Raw genomic sequence first — 17,680 nt, forward strand, 5'->3', positions numbered from 1 at the left:
TGTGTGTATACACACACACACACACACACACTGGAATATTATTCAGCCTTAGAAAAGAATGTAATCTTGTCTATTGCATCAACATGGATGAATCTAGAGAGTATAATGTTAAGCAAAATAAGTCAATTAGAGAAAGACACATACCATGATTTTATTCATATGTGGAATTTAAGAAAGAAATCAAAGAATAAAGGAAAGAAAAAGGGATAAACCAAAAAAACCAGACTCTTAAGTATGGAGAACTGATGGTTACCAGAGGGGAGGTGGATGGGGGATGGGTAAAATAGGTGAAGGGGATTACACTTATCTTGATGAGCACTGAGTAAGGTATAGAATTGTCAAATGATTATATTGTACACCTGAAACTAATAAAACACTGTATGTTAACTATAGTAGACTTAAAGAAAGATACGCATGAACGAGGTCTTCTTTAATTATACATCTTTCCCTTTTTCACCGACCTTGTACTTATATTCCATTTCTCTTAACAGAACTTTATCATAATATACAATGTTTTTATATCTGAAATTTGTTTACTGGTTGTAGTGGTCACTCTATCATATGTCTCCAAAGAAATGTATGTCTACAAATTAATATATAAATTAAAATTGGTATTTAAGTTGGTTTTGTTTACATATTCAAGTATTTATTTATTTATTTATTTGAGAGAGGGAGAGAGAGAGACAGAGATAGAGACAGAGATAGTGAGAGAGAGCACAAGCAGGGAGGAGAGGGAGAAGCAGGCTCCCCGCTGAGCAGGGAGCCCAATGTGGGCCTTGATCCCAGGACCCTGGGATTGCCCCTATATATTCAAGTATTAAGAGACATTTCTTTTGGGGTGCCTGGGTGGCTCAGTTGGTTGAGCATCTGCCTTTGGCTCAGGTCATAATCCCAGGGCCCTGGGATCAAGCCCCACGTCAGGCTCTTTGCTCAGTGGGGAGCCTGCTTCTTCCTCTCCCTATTGCTCCCCCTGCTTGTGCTGTCAAATAAATAAATAAAATATTAAAAAAAAAAAAAGAATATAGGCTTTAGAATTGGGAAGACCAGGATTTAAATCCCAGATCTACCATTTATTTATAAATTCTGAACTTGTAGTAGTCACTTCACCTTTGAATTAGCCTCTTTAAGCAACCTCCTACAGAGAGCCTCTTTAGCCACATAAGCTATCTGCTGTGAGAAAAAATATGAGACAAGTGATGTAATGTGCCAAGCCCAGAGTCACTCAGTAGATATTTAAAAAACCAGTCTTGTTTAAGGTTTTCTTTCTTCTCTTTTCTCCCCATTCAACCCCAAGCCTCACAGAAGACAGATCAGCTGTGCAACCCCATGGTATGCCTCTTCTGGAGGGACACAGTGAGGAGCAGGATCTAGGGGAGAATTAAAAAAGCGTCACTGGAGAACAAAGTTACCCTGGTAACTTGATGGATCATTCACTCACTTTGGGCCTCTATGAGAACTCAAAGGTGTGGGATGGACCAGATAAATCTTAAGGACCTCACAGAAATAACATCTTAAGTTCATAGGAGAAAATGTGGAGATTTCTTTCAGCCATATCCTTACTTTGTCCCAGTATTCCTACCTCCATTGGGTGTTTATTGTACTATTACACCTAGGAGACGTGATCTAGTTCCTAGACCGGGCAGGTACAACAGAAGGGTAGGCAGTCTGAGGAGAAGCAAAGGCCCTCACAGCTGAACTGTCTGACTCAGGACCATTGTGGAATTCAGGAACCGGAGCTTAGAGCCTAGGCCTCCAGACTGGTAAATATCAAGTACTTGTAGGACATTTTCAATAGCAAATACATTTTTAAAAAAATGTAAAAGAAATCTAATGAAAGAGATTTAACCTGTATTTTCAGAAATTATAAATTATAAACTATTTTGAATTATTTTACCCTAAACTGAAATAATATATACTAATCTTGCTCAAAGTCTGCTGTATACACAGCTTCTCTATGCTTTTCTTTTTCCAATTTTTTTAATGTAGCAAATTATAGATAACATCAAATTTACCATCTCCATCATTTTTTTTTTAAAGATTTTATTTATTTATTTTTGTGAGAGACAGAGAGAGAGCTTGCACTAGCCAGGGTGGGGGGGGGCAGGCAGAGGGAGAACCTGACTGAGCAGGGAGCCTGATGCGGGACTAGATCCCAGGACCCTGGCATCATGACCTGAGCCGAAGGCAGACGCTTAACCCACTGAGCCACCCAGGCGCCCCCATCTCCATTATTTTTAAGTGTACAGTTCAGTGTATTCTATGCTTCTTTTAAAATGGACTTTTTTCTATATATATGCAAATAGTAATGAAATAAAAAAATAGTTTGCCCTCAGAAGGAAACAAAAACTTGACATATGCTAATAGAAATAGGTTGAATCCAAGACATTTAAAAATATTATCAATATTCATGATGAAATGTTACTATCAAATTTCTTTGCACAGAAACTATAAAACTTTGTGTTTCTCAAAAAAGGTGATACTTTTCCAAATGATTATTACACAGAATACATACCTAAAAATTGTAAGATTTAACTAAAGGCAAAGTGACTAAATTTTAAGAATAACATCTTAAATCATTCACTTACAAACAAAAATTCACTTACATACAATACTGCTAACCAATACCTACAACAAAGCAGTATAATCAATAACCAGGGAATTGTGGGTCATCTGACCCCTCAAAAGTTCCCGGTGGAACTCTAGGAAATAAAATTAGAGATCCTTAAGTGACATGCCATTTGAAATAATTACATCATATTCAATTTTGTCATCTGCTAAAGCTTTTCACTATTTCTGTGGCTTAATTTTGAAAAGAAAAAGGTTTAGATGAGAAACAATGGGAAAATAAAATAATTTATCTCCAACAGGAAAATTTCTTTAGGAATATAGAAAAGTGAGAAAATGGTTATACCGTTTCTATGGAAATAGTAATAAAAAACTAATTTCTCAAGTTCTAATACATTCCTTTAAAGAACAATGTTCCAAATACAAATGGAGTATAAGGGGAAAGGGGAGAAGGCTACTAGGGGAATTCTAGTATTTTCATATCAGAAAATATGAATCATCTCAAGCCACCTTTTTTGTTAAGATTATGAATACTAAGATTATGAATACTAATGTTGATTACACAGTTAAAAGCTGCCTTGATGATTATTTGGTTCCTTTTGTGTTATAAATTTATAATTTTCATCTTTTCTAAATAATAGATTTAAGTGACACAATATCATATCATTATTTCATTAAGACAAATATTTGCAATATTTTCTGTAATGCATCAGCAAACCAACAAAATCAGCAGTAAAAATGAAGGGTGATTAAATTTATTAGTCATTGGTATAAAGTGAGAAAAGAGAAGATTACATGGAAAAACAGGGATTTATGCCTCTTGGATTGAGAGTAGCTAACTATATTTAAATAGAAGATACTAAGTGAAATAAGTCAAGCAGAGAAGACAATTATCATATGGTTTCACTCGTATGTGGAACGTAAGGAATAGTGCAGAGGACCACAGGGGAAGGGAGGGAAAACTGAATGGGAAGAAATCAGAGAGGGAGACAAACCATGAGAGACTCTGGACTCTGGGAACCAAACTGAGGGTTACAGAAGGAAGGGGTGTGGTGGGGGTAACCGGGTGATGGGTATTAAGAAGGGCACATGTGGTGATGAACACTGGGTATTATACGCAACTAATGAATTGTTGAATGCTACATCAAAAACTAATGATGTACTATATGCTGGCTAATTGAACATAATAATAAAAAAAAGAAAAAAAAAAACTTTTGGTTCTACATTTTGAAATAATATAATTTTCTGTTCCACTGTAATTATAGCTATAGTCAATAGCAGAAATCAAAATAAATAGATAAATAGATAAATAATAAATAAATAGAAGATACAGTTTTTTTCTGGCAGCAGAGAAAAATATCCATCCATATAACTAACAGTTAAAAATGGCTGCTTTCAGTGCCATTAATATTCATTCAAAATTTTTATGCAATCACTTGTGAAGTAAATGGAGTGTATGTCAAAGTAGTTATCTATCACATACCTACATTAATATTCCCAAGTATACAACTTGGGCCTAAACCAGAAATATGTTTGAACTCAGTAGATGAGTCACAGAAATTTGAACAGACCAATATTACATTCGGCTTTGATTAAAATTACAGGTACAAATGTTTTCACATCAATACTAAATATTCTGAATGCTTATGCAACATCAGTTTCAAATTCCCTTTTATAGAAAATGCTCATTAATTATAACCTCACATCACTGCGAAAGCTGCTCTGCCATTTAATGGCTAGGTGTTATTTCTAAGTAACGTGGCACATGATTACATTATTTCAAGTCATTATAAAGTGAGGTTGAGACACAAACTGAAGCCTCACCTTTGACCATTTAACATAGTTCAATTATCTCTGGCACCTAAGTAGATTTAGTACCCTTCCTGTCCTTGTTAGATAGCCCCCACTGTACCAATTAAAAAGGATCCTTCTGCTTATTATCATTGCCTCCTTAGACTGACAATGTGTACATTTACTCCAGCCAAATCAGTCATGCTAGTTTTACTTGTGGGCAATCTCATATTTCCATGCCTGCATTGGACCGGGTTACAGCTGTGGGCTTTTCAGGGCAATCTTATGGGAGCATTTAGTACTCTATTTAAAGATCATTGTAAATTTCCCATAAAATTAAGGTTCTGGCAAAATTTAATTAAATTTAAGATAATCTTGGGTCTGCCATGCCCATAAAGCACAACATTTAAGTTGCAAAAGGTAGGTTAGGTTTCTTTCTTTTTTTTTTTTTTTAATATTTTATTTATTTGACAGAGAGAGACACAGCGAGAGAGGGAACACAAGCAGGGGGAGTGGGAGAGGGAGAAGCAGGCTTCCCGTGGAGCAGGGAGCCCGATGCGGGGCTCGATCCCAGGACCCTGAGATCATGACCTGAGCAGAAGGCAAACGCTTAATGACTGAGCCACCCAGGCGCCCCAGTAGGTTAGGTTTCTTGATAAGATTGGACTGCCAGTCAAGGTCACAATAGTCCAAAATGTCAATACTGATGGCTTTTTTACTTATGTACCAGTACATATGTCTGTAACTTGTAAAAGTGATATGGCCTAAATACATTTTTCTTATTTTAGTAACACATTAATGCTTGCTCCCATATTCAGCTTTCTTTTGTCTGGAATCATGATATTGCTAGGTTATAGTTATCCCAACCATGCTAACGACAGGAATTCTTTTCTGCCAATTTATGTAATTTCATTCTTTAAACTGGCATCAGAATAAATCTTGTGGGAAACTTGTTATTTATAATACAGTTAGCTATTATTGTTTAATCTGTAAATGAAAGTTTAAATGAGAATAAAATACCAGAATATTACTCACGTATACCGAAATATACCAGAGTTTAACGTCTAAAAAATAAAAGTGAATATGTCTCTAGGCATAGTAAGTTTTTAAAGCTATCATTTTTCAGTAAGCATCAGAGAAAAAAATCTAATGAAGAATTCAGAACAAGTAAATAAGCTATGACACTATCACATGATATTCTAAATAGTTTTCTTATAGATTAAGTAGAAAACCCATAAAGATATTAGAAATTTTACTTTCTGAATTAACAATAGCTGTTTCAAAAGTTTTAATTTCTAAAGGTCAAATTACATATTAAAGGTATTTGAAGTATTTCTTTGACTAAAATGGAGATTACTGTGAAATAAAGCAGGCCAGGAGTCACCATCACGTTCTCAATCACAATGTATGCCTTTATTTATCTATTTATTTATTTCTAAGTTTTTATTTATTTTTTATTTTTTTAAAGATTTATATATTTATTTGAGAGAGAGCGCATGCACAGATGAGCGTGGGGGGCAGAAGGGCAGAGGGAGAGGCAGAGAGAGAATCTCAAGCAGACTCCCTGCTGAGCATGCAGCCAGACCCCATGACCCTGAGATCATGACTTGAGCCAAAACCATGAGTCAGATGCTCAACCAACTGAGCCACCAGGTGCCCCAAGTTTTCTCTACACCTAACCTGGGGGCTGGAACTCATGACCCCAAGATCAAGAGTTGCATGCTCTTCCAAATGAGTCAGCCAGTCGCCTCCCACATGTATGCCATTAAAGAGAGGAAATGAAAAGACAGTTTCCTGAATAGTCCCAGCCCAAGGCAAACAAGCAGGACTTGCAGTGGAGCCTGATGCAGGTCTCCATCCCACTACTCATGAGATGATGACCTGAGCTGAAATCAGGAGTCAGACACTTAACCGATTGAGCCATCCAGGTGCCCCACGTTCTGTACTCCTGAACTAAATTTCTGCCCTATCAGACAAATAAAAAATTAACCAAGCTGAAGGCATCTCATGAAAAGTATCTTGCTTTAAATGTTAGGAGGCCAGTTCTATTTAAGTCTAGAGGAATTTTATCTTTGAATTGCAAGATTCCAAATAGTTTTTTTTTTATTATGTTATGTTAATCACCATACATTACATCATTAGTTTTTGATGTATGTTCCATGATTCATTGTTTGCGTATAACACCCAGTGCTCCATTCAGTACGTGCCCTTTTTAATACCCATCACCAGGCTAACCCATCCCTCCACCCCCCCCTCTAGAACCCTCAGTTTGTTTCTCAGAGTCCATAGTCTCTCATGGTTCATCTCCCCCTCCAATTTTCCCCCCTTCATTTTTCCCTTCCTCCTATCTTCTTTTTTTTTTTTTTTAACATATAACGTATTATTTGTTTCAGAGGTACAGGTTTGTGATTCACCAGTCTTACACAATTCACAGCACTCACCATAGCACATACCCTCCCCAATGTCTATCACCCAGTCACCCCATCCCTCCCACCCACCACCACTCCAGCAACCCTCAGTTTGTTTCCTGAGATTAAGAATTCCTCATATCAGTGAGGTCATAGGATACATGTCTTTCTCTGAATGACTTATTTCGCTCAGCATAACACCCTCCAGTTCCAACCACATCGTTGCAAATGGCAAGATTTCATTCCTTTTGATGGCTGCATAATATTCCATTGTATATATATATACCACCTCTTCTTTATCCATTCATCTGTCGATGGACATCTTGGCTCTTTCCACAGTTTGGCTATTGTGGACATTGCTGCTATAAACATCAGGGTGCACATACCCCTTCGGATCCCTACATGTGTATCTTTGGGGTAAATACCCAGTAGTGCAATTGCTGGATCGTATGGTAGCTCTGTTTTCAACTTTTTGAGGAACCTCCATACTGTTTTCCAGAGTGGCTGCACCAGCTTGCGTTCCCACCAACATCTGTCATTTCCTGACTTGTTAATTTGAGCCATTCTGACTGGTGTGAGGTGGTATCTCATTGAGGTTTTGATTTGGATTTCCCTGATGCCGAGCGATATAGTTTTTCGAAAGAGTGGCATGCATGGGTAGTAAGAGAATCCTAGCACACGTATTGGTCAAGGATAAAGTACACACAGAAAAGTTTCCAGAGCCAAGAGAAGGAGTGTTTACATTCTCAGGCAATTATTGATTGCTCATTGAACAAATAAAAGGGAGAAGGAACAGGCTCATCAGTAAAAGTCTCAGAGCTACCATGACTAAGGTGGAGAATTCAATTAAGACTGCGGCTATCCTATTTAAATTAAATTTTTCCTAAAAAACATCTAAAGAACCAATATTCAAATGGGGACCTATAAAGTTTATATCTCTAATTTCCAAAGGGATAAATGGATTAAGCTGGCTCTACCTAGAGAGCAGTTGCAGATCAAATCCCAAACTGTTTAAGAAAGTTTATATGTCAACCAAATGCCCTTTTAAAAATCTTTAAGAGCAAGGATTTCCAATGAGCTGAGTTTTCTCCTAATGGTTAAAGCAATCAGTTCACAAAGACACACAGATCCTGTAGCAGCAATAAGTACAATTAATGACATGGTTATAATCATATTTACTCACCCTCCCAATAGTATCTGTGACTGGCTGGATTCATTTGTAATACCAAATACATCAGGAATTAAATCACCATTGAAGCTGAAAAGAAAACATTAAAAACATTAAGCAGCTATTTTGTAAAATTCTCATGTTCTAGCTTTAAAAGGAAAATAACCTTTGGGAGGTGTGGTCAACATCACAATGCTCACCAGTTTCTGCTGTAGTCAATAAAATGTTAGCAGAGTGTTAGACATGTGTTACTTCCAGGCAAAAGGGTTTATTATTTATTACTGGACCCTCCAGCCTGCTTTAAGCTTGGCAGTGGCAAGGAGAGGAACATGGGTTTCAGGTGGTCCAGCTCCACAGATAATGGGGCCTCTGACACCTGACTGAGTGATGGCACAGAGCTGAGCCTATCACTGACCCACACTGGACAGGCAGCGTAAGCAAGAGATGAACTTTTGTTGTGAAATGTTAGGGTCATCTTTAGTTTCTGCATAACCTCATCTATTCCTGAGTGGTAAGAAGATAGCACTTATTTGAGACCCAACCGATGTAGTTAGGTGGGTTTAGGAGAAATAACCCACAAAAGTAATCCCCAGCTGGTGTAAAAATTCACACTGGCCATTATATATTGCAACAACAATGAAAAAATACACAACTATGAAAGCAATCAAGCTGAGGGCCTTTAAGAAGATTAATCCATGAATTTATAGTTGAGACTTCCAAGGGCCACTGACGTATTGATACAGGACTATTATTTTAATAACTGTATGAAAGGCAGCAGTGGAAATAAGAAAGTGGCTGTACATCGCTTTAGCTCCCCCAATGATCTCTGTATCATTACCAAATGTCCTGACAGGAATTTGGATGACACTTATCCTAGTACATGAGTGTATTTTGAGAAATAAGTGGTAACACTAAAGAAGAGCTTTAAAAAAAGGTAAGTTTCTCCTTAATACAGACATTTCTCTAAATCTCTGGAGAAAAGCCCATAGCATTCTGTCATTCAAGCACTAACAGTATTACCCTAAAACAGTTACCTTAATTCTTTTGAGTAATGACATGGCTACCATCAACATAGATCCATAATGGACACATTGAAAGCTACTGAAACAAGAACACAAATTTCTTCCTCTTTCCAAAATATTGAATTTCATTTTTCTCTTTCCTCCATCATGGCAAGTAAATGTCATATAGTCAAGAGTATAAGCCTCTATCAGTTTCAAAGGGAGAATGAATTTAGTGTCAATGCTACTTTGCAAAGTAGTCTCTTATATGAGAAATTTTATGTTTGTTAGTTTAAAATCATTCAAAGGGAAGCAAGCACATACTTACTCCAAAATTAGTGGTTCATCTTGAAAAGTCCTATTGAGTATAGTCATATTGTTAGGATCTGTATAGAGAGAAAATATAGAAATCAGCAGGCACTTTACATTATTTTCGATATCTACACTTGGGGTAAAATACCTTTATTCTTTTCAAGATTCATCTATAATTAATTCCAACTACTACTATTAACAAGACGCTATAAATCTAACTTAATGGACATCAAGTTTGTAAGGACAAAATACTGGGGTTCATTCTATAGTTAAGAGCACCATTACAGGGGTGCCTGGGTGGCTCAGTTGGTTAAGCGGCTGCCTTCGGCTCAGGTCATGATCCTGGGGTCCTGGGATTGAGCCCCGCATCGGGCTCCCTGCTCCGTGGGAAGCCTGCTTCTCTCTCTCCCTCTGCCTGCCTCTCTGCCTACTTGTTCTCTCTCTCTCTATCTCTCTGTCAAATAAATAAATAAAATCTTTAAAACAAAAACATTAAAAAAAAAAAAGAGCACCATTATAATAACTTTCTTTAGAGGCTTCAATCTAAAAATCTCTTAGGTGAGTCTTCTTTAAATACAATTTAGCACTAGAGCAGTTGACAACATGCACAAAAGTACTTGACTCTAAAATGTCCATGCTTACATACATGAAATGCTTTTCACACGGTACTATTTCTTTAGATATTTACTGACTGAATGAATTTGAAGTACTGAGACTACTGCTTATGTTCTCAAATGTTACAGAAAACACAACTGCAGCCCTTCTACCCTGCCTTGAAATCTGGTCCATGAACAGTTATCTGTTTGGGTATAATTAATTGGCTTTTCAGGTAAGTCTTGAAGGTTTTCGGGTGGATATGGTAGAATGACTCTCAACCTCCACTCCAACCTTCTTGTGTTTTCCTATAATGGGGAGACTAGAAACCCACAATAGCATTTCTCACCTATCCCTGCATCTGAGATTCTGAATAAAATGTAAGCCTTGCCAACCAGATACACTCTCAGATACACTCTGAGTTCTGGGAGGCAGGAGTTCTACTTCAGTGTCTGGTCACTAAAGCCTCAAGAGGCAGGGTGCAGGGCATCCCCCTGGCTGCTGAGGGTCACGGCAGACAGTGTCATTCTAGCAGCTGTGGTGCAACTGGCAGTGTTCTGACAGTAAAAAGCCATGCTTGATGGCTTTGGGGATTGTTCCTGAAAGTTCAACCTAGAGTCTGTTCTCCAGCTGTCCCAGTAATTATGTAGGCCATAAAACCCTTTAATAAATCTCTCTCTTCCTAAAGCTAGCAAGAGTGGAATCTGTTCTCTGGAACTGACCTCAGACTAGCCCTGGGTTGAAAAAGAAAAATCAGAAATATGACTTTTAAAAATGTTTTTACAGGCCATTACTGACTCTTAAGAAATTCATTACTGAACTGATTTCAGAACAATAATTTTGTTATATTTACCTAGGAATAACAGGCATAGTCTTCCTTTAATATCCAATGATAAATATTAAAAACTCTTAAAAAATAAATTCACCTAATGTTTGATTTTGTCCCCAGAAGATAACAGCTCCCAATTCACTGCTGGCATGATTTTTGGGAAGATATGTAAGAAGGACATCCATTTGTGAATCTCCATCATAATCCCCTGGGACTACACTTGTTATCAATGCACTGTGATTCCTAAAAAAAAACACACATTTTAAGGTATCTAGTCAAGCTATAATAGAAAAGGATATCTCTATGTTTGTACTACACACAGATATTTTCAATGCAAAATTTAAAATCCTAGAACTGATTCTCATTTCATTCTCTAATTTCTTATCATCCTTCATGTATTTAGTCCTCTTTGATCTACAAAATAATTCAGGATGATTGTAGAGACAAAAATCTGAAATATTTCAAAAGAAAGAACAGTTTTATGTTCTTACACTAGCCAATATAGTCCTTTTACTTAGTTCTTTTGTCAAGGACACCAATGCATTTGGCTGGTTTATAAGAAATGGAGGCTCATAATCAACTGTTAAGGCAACAAGGGGTATCACTGCCATTTTATCAGTTAAAAGGTTAAATTTGTAAAATACTTAATTTTGGGTTTAATGCAGATGTGAAGATTAAGTAATCATTTTATTTCTGAAAAATATTCAAGATTCACAATGGTAAATAAGTTCTTTTTATCAAACTTGGCAATATGCTATCAAAACACACACACTTAATTTTATATTTTAATAATGAAATAATTCTGAAATTATTTATATTAACTTTGAAAACTTAAAACATGTCTTGTCTTAATGTTTGAATGACCCAACCAAAAAACAGGCCTTAAGTTCAATCTTTATTTAATTCCACTTAGAGCAAATAGCAAGACAGCAAGTTTTCCAATAGACTAGAGATAACTATTTTGTAAATGGCATCAAGAATCTAAAAATATATATAACAGGTTTTATTTAAGGTGAAAATGAGAAAAATACTGAAAAGTTAAGCAAGGTTAAGCGGACTGAAGAAAAACAATAGTTTCATCATAATGCATCTACCTATTCTGTCCCATACATTTCATCAATGCTTAATAGCTATTAACTGATATTTTCATCACCTGAATTATCATTCCCATTGAACTGACTAGGAAATGGAGGTTTGAAGCAATTAAAAAGCTAAAGCTGAAAGCCAACAACTAACTAGCTAATTAGCTAATAGCTAAGTGGAATAGCTGAAATTCAAATTCTGTCAGCCTCTAAAACTGATCTTCATTATGATAAAATCGTTTTGGTAATACTAGTTTCCTCAAATAATTCCAACAATACTTTAACTTTTCCATGAAAATACCTGGTCTTTAAAAATGATATAGCAACCACCCATGCTACTATGTAGCAAACTGTATCTAACTGTGGAGGTCTCTTCATGTGCATGTGCCTACAGATGCATACCCAGGAACACATATTGAACTTATCTGGCAGTAATACCTGTCTATAACCTGATTAGGTTATATAGCCACAAATGCCCAGCTTCTTTATGGCTGTAAAAATAGGAAGTAGAAGGTTTAAAGATACGAGATTGACATATGTGTTTATCTTTTCTTCTTTCAAAGAACCCACTAAAATGATACAGAATGAATTAAAAAAAATATAACCCTCAAAAACAAAGAGATCATAAAGGGAGATAGGGAATGCAGGGAATGCTAACTGACTTATGAGGACAAGGAAACTATAAGCTAAAATGTTTGAAGAAAAAGGCTTAAGAAGGAAAGCTTTTGCCCAGAAGAATACCTGAGAGGCTCAGAATTTGCAGTCATCAGAAATTGTGAAAGATAAGGGTGATACAGAAGGCTGAAAACAGGTTTATCTGAAAGTCTGTATTGTGAGTGATGGTCCCTTGTCTCTCTTTCTCAGCAAGACAAGAACCAAGCAGTTTATTAACCAGGCATTACAGATTTAAGTTACAGCAGAGGGTAAGGTTTGGGACTTAAGCTAAAAACAGGGAGTTAATGGTAAGTCTACAGAAAGAACAATTTGACCCTTGCCCTATTCCTTGGATGTCAGTCTTGCCACAGGGCAAGAGACAGGAGACAAGTCCTACCATGCAAAGAGCTTCCAATCAGCTCTTTATTGCCATACTATTAAATATGATACACCTGCTTTTTGAAGAAAACTGAATATTAAAGAGAGCCAAAACAAATAGCAATAAGGAATCTGAAGAAAAGAGAGATAGTAAGGGGAATAACAAAACCTCAAATCTACACTTGAAGACATAAGAGAAGGAAGTATGTCTATAAAACAAAAAAGGAACAGCATGTTAAGAGGAAAGAATAATAAAACAACAAAGAAAACTTCTTGGAGATAAAAAATATTACCACTAACCAAAAATTCAATAGCAGGCTTCAAATAAAAATGAGAAAACCTCCTGGAAAGGAAAACAAAATGAAATGACAAAAACACAAATAAAATAAAAGAATAAAGGTGGTCCAAAAACAAACTGATAAGAATTCCTGAAATAGAATAAAAAAATTACTAAAGAAATAAGAACATTTCAAAAAGCCCCCAAGGATAGAAGCCTCCAGTTTGAAGGGGCCCACCTAATACCCAGTGTAATAAATGAAAAATAATCTATATCAAGACACATCATCATGAAATATCAGTGCAAAAGGGATAAAGAAGAGACCCTAAAAGCTTCCAAAAGGAAAAATAAAATAAGTCACATTAGAAGGATTAGGAGAAAAAAAAAAGCACTGGATTTTAAAATAGCACCTCATGAAGCTAGAAGACTATAGGCCAACCAAAGTATTAAAAATAAAAAAAAAATTGGGGACATGGAAGGAGAACGCATACACTCTTTCTTAGGAATTTCCTGAAGGATGCACTCCAGTGAAGTTAATGAAGAAGCTAAGAATAAAATGGCACAGGATCCAAGAAAGAGGGATCCAACAAAGAATGACAAAGGGAAAATCCCCAAACACTAACCTTGCAGGAGGCTTAAAGAATGAATCCAGATTGGGTAGAAGTGTAGAGGACTCAAAGGGGAAAACAAAAATGAACAATAGGTATTCGGCCAATATGATGGAACATCTACCAAGAAATTAAGGATAGGTACATAGAAAACTATGCAATTGATTTTTTAAAAATCAATCTTTACTCCAGGAGGAAAAACTCTACAGAAATGAAATCACTGTGTACTGGTCGGTTCTGAAGTGCATACAATCTACATGGTCAAAATGTAAATGATGTTTACTGATTTAGCTAAAAATATGATATAATGATATTGAGATGATGGGGCTAATTTAAAGATGGCAAACCCTCATCTATGCTAAGAAAAATCCAAGAGAAGAAGATAATTACTCAAGAAATTACAGTGTAAATGCTTATTTTAAAATATGGAAATAAACCTCAGAAAAAATACCTGAAGGTTTTATAAGTGGTTCCATCTGAGAGAAGAACAGGGGGATAGGGGAAGAAAAGAGTGAAGGAGAGTTGTTTTTTCTTTGAAAAATATTCTAAACAAAATAAAAACAAGTTTCTAAATTTTAATAGTATATAAAACAACACTGCATTAATCAAAGAAAATTAAACGAATTGGGATTTTTTTTTTAAACTTGGTGGAACCCTAGTCCTTTGTAGTTCAAACATTTCTTTCCAAGAAAAATCACTTCTAAGCAGGTCATTTCCTGTATATAATATTTATCAACTTCTGTTCCCTGCCCACTCCAAGCATGCTGACAGCCAGTACTAGGAAAATTTCTCAAGAGGGATAGTTCCTGTTTGTCCATTTAAAACTTTCCTCTCAATGTTCTAACTCAAGGCCATTTTTTTTTTTAAACATATGTCTGAGTTTAAATATTGTACAGTCCGAGCAGTCATTAGCCCACAAAGGGACTTACATATTTTTTTAAACTGTTTCCTTAGTAATCTCTTATCTTTCTACAAACCAATTCATCCTGTACATGGTTAACAATTAAATCAACTTAAAATACCATTTTCTTCATCGCTCCTTTAAACAAGAACCTATAATGATTCCCCACTTTTCATGGGATTGAGTTCAAACTCTTTGTGATATTTATAAAGGTTCCTAGTCTGCCCTGATCTCATCTTCTTGGTCCATACCTCTCCAAAGTATACCGTCCACTTCTGTTAGGTAAATCTTTCCACCTCCTCTTCACAACATGTGTACTGCCAACTCTTGCTAACACTGTGTCCCCAAACTTGAAAACCCTCACCTAAATTATACTGAAGGTCACTGAAATCCTGTAACTTTCAACAAGTTTCCACTTTAGTCTGCACTAACTCATGTTTTCTTCCTTGAACCAGTCATCAATCAATCTTTGCTTCTTGATGTTTCAAAACTGTGCTGGCTCACTATTGATGATGATCACTGAGTTTCAGGCAATGCCAGTCACATAAAATAAAAATAAGAACTATTATTTGAACATTTACAAAATTCAGCTTGATTTAAATTTCTTCAAAATAAACCTTAAAAAACCCACCACCTACTAGTCAGACAAAAAGATATTAGAACAGAGGTCACTGACCTTTTCTTAGTGCAAATTTCCCCCTCCCACTCTCAACACATAGTTGACCTGATGAGCCTGTGAATGAGCTGCTCCCATGTGCACACTCAGGATGAGGGATAATCTCCAACACATTCAAGAAGGGGTATTAGATTGCAAGAGAATGAAGGGTGTTTATGCAGGAACAGACCTGATTTACTCAAATTTATTTATTTTTTAAAAAAGTAAATAATTTTTGGGGTGCCTGGGTGGCTCAGTCGTTAAGCGTCTGCCTTCGGTTCAGGTCATGATCCCAGGGTCCTGGGATCGAGCCCCACATCGGGCTCCCTGCTCTGCAGGAAGCCTGCTTCTCCCTCTTCTACTCGCCCTGCTTGTGTTCCCTCTCTCACTGTGTCTCTCTCTGTCAAATAAATAAATAAAATCTTTAAAAAAAAAATAAAATAAAAAAGTAAATAATTTTTAAACTTTGGTATATTCACTATTTTTCCTAACAAATTACTTGCTACTCACACCTCATAACCAGTGGTTTTCTGTCAACACAGTTGAGTAAAATTGATTTCAAAGACAATCCAACTAGCTATTGCATATCAATCATTACAATAATGATTGTTTTTACAGGAACAGATACATTTGTACTTACTTCAAGGACACTTTTACTTTGGGTTTAAAATAGGGTGCGTTCTGGTCTGCCAAAAAGACGATTAAATCATTTCCTAAAAGAAGTGAATATACGTTATTAGAGAAATATTTCCAGGTAATACCTCCAGTTAGTGGTTACAAAAAGCTTTCTGGGTTCTGTTATTAACAAAAAACCTTATTTTACTCCAGTTCCTCTGCCCTTTCAAGGTGAGTCCTACTTGTCTAATGGAATGGGAATACCTAACAGAACATCACAAATTCAGTGTTAAAAAAAGTGGCACAGAAACAGGAAGGATGAACAGGGAAAACGCAGTTGGTCAAAACAAACCGAGGCCAATGGCTTTTGCCAGGAATCAGATCTGGTGACTTAAAAGAACCATATAAAGAACATGCCTTTTAACTGTAGTATATGTCAAGCCTGTCTCCCCAGACCTACCAACATGACCTCTTATAAAGCTGTTTAGTTTATCACACAGATGCATTGCACCAGGAAACAGGAACTCCTACTGTAGGTATCTGACTAGTAACAAGGACATGATTACATATTTAAGAAAAAGTTGAGTCCTCCAAGGCCCTCCTCTTGTGGCTTCTATGGAACTATCACCCAAGTTGATGCACCGGAACTCAGTGGATGCATTCATGAGAACTCACTGGAACAGACTTTTGAAATTGTTTAATTAAACCCAAGCCATCTTTAAAGTTAAGAGGAGAGTCTCTGTATCCAGTTTGGATACCAAACCAGTAGGTACAGGTTTGGCAGTATGTACCCTTCTTGCAATAAATACATAGTCATACAAAAATAGGAAAACTATCCAGAGTCCACAAGAGGCTCTGGTACACTGGTAAGAGCCACAAGAAACCTGGACCAAGATCCTCTTAGTTAAGCTCTGCTTCACCTCCTTCCTTGGTGGCCTTGATCTACCCAGTTTTGTGTGTACTTCAAAAGGCTAAGACCCTACTCAAATTTATTTATTTTTTAAAAAAGTAAATAATTTTTAAACTTTGGTATATTCACTATTTTTCCTAATAGTCATACAAAAATTTAATACCCAATGTCAACATCAAGATTTACAATAAAGTTTCTTCAGTGATGGTTAAAGCAAAGAACTCCTAAAACCTCAAGTTGACAAGGAAAGCAGAGATTTGTAAGATTAGGGTGGTGACCAAACTGAGGAAAAGGTCAGGTGCACATAGGACTAGATAGCTCAGGAGGGAGAAAAATCTGCAGTTTGACAATCTTTTCCCAAGGAGACACTGGGTTTATCAATAGTCCCCGCAAAATGCTTGTGTGAGCTGTGAAGTGTTTAGGGCACTGGAGTGGGGGAACAGTAGCTTCAAAGAAAGCTGGGACCCTGAAAAAGGGAGGGGCTGGCGAATAAGGCAAATGAGGAGGTAGGAGAAGAAACTGTCAAGTTATCAAGTTACATGTTTTCCAATTCATTAAAGGGGAAGGCAGATTGAAGGAAGTAAAGCAGAAAGCAATGAAGGGGCTTTGGGAGGGAAGGCAGAGGCAAGCTACAAAGACTCCTGGGAATCAGGAAGGACTTGGGAAAGCAGGTGATTCCACAGGGAAGAGAGGGTACTGGGGTGAAGGCCGCAGGCATCTCAGAAACAACAAAAAACCCTGGGGTGTTTCTAGGGCTCTTGTGGGTAGATCAAACTGTGGGGTGGCCGGGCCAGCACCCGGGGCTGGAAAAGATGGAGAAAACAGGCAAGCTGCAAAGGATGCTGGAAATAAAAGGAGAGACAGGGTTGGGAAAGAAGGGCTGGGAAATGCAGGAGGACCGGCCATCCGGGCTAGGGGGTGTGGGAACACCG

At 36.8% G+C, this 17,680-nt stretch overlaps 1 protein-coding gene across 1 annotated transcript in view; it reads right to left on the reverse strand.

The window, feature by feature from the left end:
- The window catches only part of ITFG1 (integrin alpha FG-GAP repeat containing 1), a 337,289-nt gene that overhangs the window by 319,149 nt on the left and 460 nt on the right, over positions 1 to 17,680 (reverse strand). Inside the window, exons 2-5 of the mRNA XM_021705838.2 lie at positions 15,864 to 15,936; positions 10,766 to 10,911; positions 9,262 to 9,319; positions 7,948 to 8,022 (exon numbers count right to left, since the gene is read on the reverse strand). Coding sequence (XP_021561513.1) covers positions 7,948 to 8,022; positions 9,262 to 9,319; positions 10,766 to 10,911; positions 15,864 to 15,936 — 352 coding nt within the window. The remainder of the gene's footprint in view (positions 1 to 7,947; positions 8,023 to 9,261; positions 9,320 to 10,765; positions 10,912 to 15,863; positions 15,937 to 17,680) is intronic.

This window comes from Neomonachus schauinslandi, chromosome 16 (assembly GCF_002201575.2).
Source record: "Neomonachus schauinslandi chromosome 16, ASM220157v2, whole genome shotgun sequence".
Lineage (NCBI taxonomy): Eukaryota > Metazoa > Chordata > Mammalia > Carnivora > Phocidae > Neomonachus > Neomonachus schauinslandi.